This window comes from Battus philenor, unplaced genomic scaffold (assembly GCF_028537555.1).
Source record: "Battus philenor isolate CCGP_79_NKW_IND1 unplaced genomic scaffold, ilBatPhil1.0.hap1 SCAF_29, whole genome shotgun sequence".
Lineage (NCBI taxonomy): Eukaryota > Metazoa > Arthropoda > Insecta > Lepidoptera > Papilionidae > Battus > Battus philenor.
In genome coordinates, this window is record NW_027181692.1 from 1,727,545 (window position 1) to 1,734,986 (window position 7,442).

The window sequence follows — 7,442 nt, forward strand, 5'->3', positions numbered from 1 at the left end:
GGAGTAATAAACAAAATTATGTCAAAATATTAATTTCACAGCACATTGAACAAGAGGCTTCAATACGCACTGGAAACGTGACATTTGATTTGAAAAATCTTAGCGAAGGCTTGAGAACGGCAAATGAACTTTGCGATTTCTTTACGAACATCGCTCCGTCTGTGGAACGAAGTGTTATTTTTAATTCAAATCGCTAATGCAAGCTGCGTGTCAGTCTGAACTGAAGGAGATTTTAAAAACTGCCAAGCGAGATGAAATTACGAAATTATTTAAACCTTGAGATAATATAAAATGTATAAAAACTTCAATTAAATTATTTTGTTATGTATTTGTTTTCTTTTTTATGTCGTCACCTAGTACTTATATATAATCCAACATATTACCATTCCGTATTCACTGTTTCTGCATTCGCGGCATATTTATGGAACATATACCCCGCGAATAAACAGCTTCTATATACAACGTTCACAAATGCCCGCCATCTGGCGATGAACGCAATAACTTATTTTCTTCAAGGTGATCGATTTCATTATTCATAAATTATACATGTAGGGCGTTCACCTGGAACATTATGCCCACTATCATAAGCCCACTGTTGGGCGAAGCCTGCTTCCTGTCTTAACAGTGTTTACCTTTAGGGTAGACCTACGCTCCGCTTCCCGATCTATAGTCTCCAATCAGTGGCGTACCTAGAACTTTTGCCGCCCGGGGCGATCTCCAGTTTGCCGCCCTTTCTATTATATGTCAATCAAATAGTGGTTTTTGATTTAAAAAAATATTGATATATCACTTCAAAGTAATCATATAAACTTTTCAAAAGAAATGACATTTATAAACTGACATCAAAAAATTTTAATTAGGAAAAATTGCCGAACAAAGTCGCAAAGATCCTTTTACGAATTCAACGAATTTTAATGAATACAATAAAATAAAATTATTATCTTGTTCTTGAATTAGAATCCAAAATTTACACTAAAATGCATTTATATACACCGAGGAATAATATTCGATATCATAAATTTAATCATAATTTATATAAATCAAATATTAAACTTATAATAATCATTTAGTATTCAAGAAAGAAAATAAATTTGAAATGAAAAAGTTGCTTTTTACAACTATAAGTAAATATTAAAAATGCCTCCCCAAGTGTGTAGTGCCGCCCGGTGCGGACCGCACCTAACTAGGTACAGTTCACTATATGGTTTTTATAACAATGAGTTTTCAAGTATGCTATGATATCATCATGTTTTTATGTATTCTTTATCCATGTAAATATACTATATACCGAGCAGTTAATTAAAAACGAATTTCATAAAGTTTATCAACGCAATGATTCACTCCGGCCATGCCAGGCATTGACCTTATCAAAGCGCAATGTATCGCGTGTCTACCTATTACACCCACTAGTTGCGATATGCATCATACAGTACCAAAGACGCGGGTGGCAAGTGTCTTTTTCGAAGTCTTGCGTAAGGCAGAGATAGGATCAGTATCTTTTCTTATAATGGAAAAGGATAAAAGAGAGTGCGTTCTCAAATTCTTTAGGAAAGTTGCACAAAACGCAATACGCAGGAACAAAACAGGTGGATAACACATTGTAAAGTAATTAAAATAGATTCATTGATATTAAAAAAAATTGTAAAATAAATCCGTGATAAAATTGATGTACACGAGAAAATAATTAAACCAATTAAGACTGTGATACTATAATTGAAATGGATAACTGAAGTGTTTGAGAATGTACGAAATGAATGGAATGATTGAAAAAGGAAGGAGTTATAGAATGATAGAAGGAGGAAAAAAAGATATTGTGTACCGTGGAAGACGAGAACGAAAATAAAAATTCAAGTGAAAAAAATATAAAGAAATACAAAACCCTGTTCCCAATTGAATAGGGGGTGGAAGGAGAGGTCCCCAATAGCGAGGGCCATAAAAAAAAAGAAACGTGTGGTGTTTGGTGACTTGTGGGACCTGTAAGGAAGTCTTCAGGGCGGCTTATAGCTTAACGATGGTCGTTTACTTTCTTATTCCAAAGATTGAAACTTGTTTGCAGACTTCGAATTGTGAAAGTTTAAATCTTCAATGTTGTTCAAGATCCACCAACAGATGGCTCTGGTAAGTCCCACTTGACCAACGGCTGACAGTAATAATTCTAATCACTCTTCGCTAGCGTTATCTATATATAAACATGTTTGTCTGTTTGCATGTCGACCGATATATGTACACGTGTCTAGACAACTGTCTTTGTTTACGACATTCTTCGGCGATGAAGTTTTTCGAGGAATTCACTGTATTCTGATTCATCTCTGTGGTGCCACATTATTAAAATTTAAAGTACTGGACTTTAAAAGACTTCGCTAAATTTCATTTATAAAAACATACACTTTGTAAAACAACTGCTGCAGTAGAGATGGGCAAAATGTATTCCTGACAAAAAAAGATTTATTTATATGTTTTCTATCTTGGAATATATATCACTCTTTTATATCTCTAACTGATTTAGCTCAGTACATAGGTACTTCGAGAAAATATTTGACGGTACTCAGAGAAATTCATCAAGATAGCGACCAAGCGGTATACAAGGCAATTCCGAATAGACAGTGCAGGGATGCTATTCCCACGGGCGGTGATAGTATTTTGGAAGCAACTACTCTATGAGACTTTACGTACAGTGGTAGAAGTCTGGACATGTAATCGTAGTTCACAAGTTTGATTCTCACAATACAATCTTTATGTTATCAACACTTTGTGCATCAATCACACATGTTCCTCTGCGTACTATAACACCACGCTGTGATCTCCAACCCGCCTGCCAAGCATGGCGATTATGATATACCCTCCAATAGGTATCTTTAGCAGAGGCATAGCTTGCAGTGGGCATCTATAGGCTGATAGGACAGTGCCTAAATCGCAGCGAAAAACGTTCACTCACAAGACGGACAGCCGTTCTATTCAGGTAGTCACAAGACGCTGGATGCTTATACCTGGCGCCAAACTTCATTGTATTTTTTTTTCGTTCGCCCTGCCTTTCGTGGGGCAAGGACGTTACAAATTCGGTTTAAAAAAAATCAATTTTTATTCTACATTCTCTTATTTCCTTACATTATCTGCCATTCTTCGCTTGCAAATCTTCCTAGTTGTAAAAATATCAAGCGGTTCCACTGTTCTCGTTATTACAAAATTATTATTTATTTTCATCTTCTATCTTTATTTATGAGATATTTCTCAAAAGCGCATAAAGTTCCACAAGACAAAATAAATATGAATATTTAAAAGTATTTCAAACCACCGTATCGAATAGATGCACCAAAAATAAAAACAAAACAATCTGGCACATTGGGCTATTCTAAATTTAAAATTTAACTCATAAGTAGGGCGGGAAACGGGTTTTAGTTTCCACAGATAACAAACACTAGTGTAATTATATTCGCGCGGGCAGACCATGAAGCGCTGTCTCGCACTTTATTGAACAAGTGAAAGGGACAGATGATTTATTCATTTTCACTCTTACAACTCGTGTAATGGCGGACATATTCGTCTTATAGACATTATATATACCCACCAATGAAAAAAAAAACTTAAATAATTCTTTACAATAAACATACATAATATATACTATAATTATTATCTAAATATAAAGGGGGACCAGAATGTAATGACCCTTTCTGAAGTAAAATTAACACGACATCTTTAACAAGTTTTTACTTCTAATCAACAATATGTTCTTTATTAACAGCCTTTTGCTAAGTCAATCGTTTTTTATTTAAAAATATGTCAAAAACGACATTACTTTCCGGTTCCCCTAACATTAATAAACACATACTTAGGAAGTCATATGTATATATTACACATATATACATACGCTATGAAGGTAAAAGTATACGATGTCGTCAACGAAACGGAAAAGATCATTTCTAGCCTTACAGCTTTGTGCAGCTTATTCGATATAGACTTCAGCAAAAACTGAAGGTCCGCGAATTAAAACATATTACTATCAAATACAACAATACAAGACGTTTGAAGAAGGACTATATCCGTGTAGTGTGTATATTGGTTGTAACTGTAGTGCGGTATATATTTATATATATATATATATATATATATATATATATATATATATATATATATATATGCATAAATGTCTGAATCAAAGAAAAATAAATTACTAACACTAAAAACTAACATAACTGATTTGTATTTTTTTAAAGAATTATATATACTACTAGCTGATCCCGCAAACGTTGTTTTGCAAAAAAAATTAAAGTTTTTAATTAACAAATGTAAGATAAGGGTTGATCGTAGAGGGGTGAAAATTTAGGTTTGTATGTATTTTTGTATGCTGTATCATAATAAAATAAAAACCAAAAAAATTGTCTAAAAAATTAAAAATAAAATTTAGGGGTGGACCACCCTTATCACTTAGGGGCATGGAAAATAGATAGTAGCCGATTCTCAGACATACTAAATACGCATGTAAAATTTGGTAGAAATCGGTCAAGCCGTTTCGGAGGAGTTCAAGTTCGAACACCGTGACACGAGAATTTTATATATTAGATTTCTTTTCGGCGAACAGACGCAAGGCAAGGCATCAGTTGCAAAGATCTTTTTTTACTCTCTCATACAACCTCTGTCTTGAGTTCACATGGACAATATTTTACTGAATAATTTATTCTACTTTTATTTCTTCACTCTTCTTTTGTCTGTCTCAATTCCTCTGACTTCATTCCTTTACCTTCAATGCATCACCTCTTTTTTACCCTCACCATTACCTACTGTACTGCTTTTTTAATATTTTTATTTTCCTATTATGTTTATTTTGAACAATTCTGCTTAGTTTTTATATTTTTTTTATTTTTACTCGCATCCAGCGACTTCCTTTAACTATGTCGTCGGTCTACTTAGAGGGAGCCTTTTTTCCGAGAACCTTTCGGCTTCTACTGCCATCCAGTACCACTTCACATGAGCAATTCTTCGAGCTACATCGGTGACTTTCATTTTTCTGCAGACTTCGCAGCGAAACTCCGAACACAGCCCTCTCCGTTGCTCTCTGGATGAACTTGAGCCTTATGAAGCCCGTCGTAAGTGACCAGGTCTCGGGATCCGTATGTCATCACCGGCAACACACATTGGTCAAAGACCTTGGTATTTATACATTGCGATAATTTGGTCGAGATATTTCGGAGCTTCCCTAACTCTGCCCATCCGAGTTGGATTTAGCGAGTGATCTTTCTCTCGAAGCTGGTCGGTTTGTCCCTGATATATATAGTCATCTGCCACTTCGAGCGTAGCATTTCCCGACAGCTACCTGAGCAGGTGCGACATGGATATGAGACATCATTTTCTGGATCATCCAGCATTGTACCCAGGTTCTCCATGGTCTCAGCCTTAATGCCTTTATCATCGGCAAACCGATGGTGAGTGATGTACACTCAATTTACGTTGATGCCGAACCTGCTCCAGTCCAAGAGTTTGAAGACTTCCAGTGCACCGGTGAACAGTTTCGAGATATAACGTCTCCCTGTCTGACACCTCTGCAACTGGATTTGTTTTGAGCTCTTTTTATATAACCTGACCGACATGGTATACGTCGTCGTATACGACGATTCTTCTGCTACTAGTTCTAGAACGTTCTTTTCAAACATATAATGGTCCACAGACTCTAATACCGAGGGTAATTTTAATCCAATTCTTTATAGGTTGATATTTAAATTTTAGTTTTAAGCATTTCTTTTACATTCGTAAGTGGTGGCTTCAAAAATTTGTTTATTTTATACAAAGAATAAATATAATTATCAAAAGAAGCAAATGATGCTTGTTTTAACAGCTCCTAATAGATATCGGACTGTTTGTATTTCGCGTGACAGAGATAGCGCTCTACGAAGCCGAAATTAGCCTATTGTCTCTTTCCAAAGGTCGATGTGCAATATTTATCGCCGGGTACTGTAACGGTTAATCATCTTGTATATTTTAGGTTAATAAATTTAAACTAACATTTTATCTCCCGTGTAAACGCACCCTTACATTCTTACTTGTTAGATAAATCATACATTATCTAGTATTAGCTCGGACCGACAAATATATATACATATTTAATTCATGTTACATAATCGCTTTATGACAGACAATTGTTTTCAATTTGCAAGCAATCGCGACCTTATCTGACAATTATTTATTTCGCGAAATCTGTTTTTAACTTATATATGTATATCACATAGCTTTAAATTGGATTAGTTTAACTATATCTTTAAGATAAAAAATCTGACCCATAAATCAACGTCAAGCTAAAATCTGCTGGTAAGCCAGGAAGTAGGTAATACACCAAATTAATTAAAAAAATACTTACTCCGATTTTCTGGTCAATTCAAACTGTATGTAGTAATAATTCGTTGTAAATGATTAGTAAAAAGCGCTATTTTCTTTCAAAAAAATCTAATCATGGCAGTAACATGTTTACAAAATGGGTTATTGCGGAAAAAAAAAGTTGAATTTTACTAATGGATCGTTACATATTAAATAAAATTAATTTACAATAATTACATATTCGTTACAAAAAATAAATACGACAGGTACAAAATTAGGTAAATATTGTAAGATATAATAATATGAAATGAATTTATGTTTTTTTTTAATTATTGCTAAAAAAAAATTCTTTATGTTGCTGATATATTTAATACGAGACAAATATATTTTTTAATTAATTAAGAACCGATTTCGGTTTAACGTTGATTTATGGGACATACTGTATTATGGATACATTAGTCAAATCGAACATAGTCAACAGTTTTATCATGTCGTTGCGTTTAATAAACTGAGATACTCACGGTTCAGACGGTGCGTGCGCCCCGATGACGTCACCGGCTTCCAAAAATACATTCTCGCCTTGATGTGACCACGCGCCATCGGAGCCCTTCGCGCAGAAGTACAACTTCTTCGCAACAGGTACGGAAATCTCCACGTTTTTATTAAACTCTCCCTCGACAAAGCGATCCGCGCACGCCGCCGGCGACTCAGTCAGCGACCACACGTCGTAACCCAGCCCGCTCACATTCAAACTGTAAACACATTTCAACTCGCTGCACGATATATCCTTAGCGTCCACCGAAAATATCCATGGCTCGGACACTGCGCTCGTTTTATATAAAAATAACAATAAAAAGAAGCCACTAGTCCGTAACGAACGCGCTGCCGCCATGACAACTGCCGGTTGAATGAGAAGGCGCCGGCGAACCGGGGACGGGACGCTCCAATCGTTCCCATTCATTTTTATAGCGTTCGGATAGTGCTGTGACATGTAAGCGGACTTCCGAAGTCATCGATTTTAACTTTATCGATTATCCCGTTTATTTAACCGAAATAGAAATTAATAAAATTTTGCATAAAACAACAGTAATTCTTCTTAATAAATGGTAGCATTTATTTGAACCTATTATAGAAAGTGT

General features: G+C 35.2%; 1 protein-coding gene across 1 annotated transcript in view; it reads right to left on the bottom strand.

Annotated features, from left to right (window-relative positions):
- The window catches only part of LOC137926220 (unextended protein-like), a 69,356-nt gene extending 62,116 nt beyond the window's left edge, over nt 1-7,240 (bottom strand). The window contains exon 1 of the mRNA XM_068769796.1: nt 6,825-7,240. Coding sequence (XP_068625897.1) covers nt 6,825-7,195 — 371 coding nt within the window. The 5' untranslated portion in view covers nt 7,196-7,240. The remainder of the gene's footprint in view (nt 1-6,824) is intronic.
- Nucleotides 7,241-7,442: the final 202 nt, after the last annotated feature.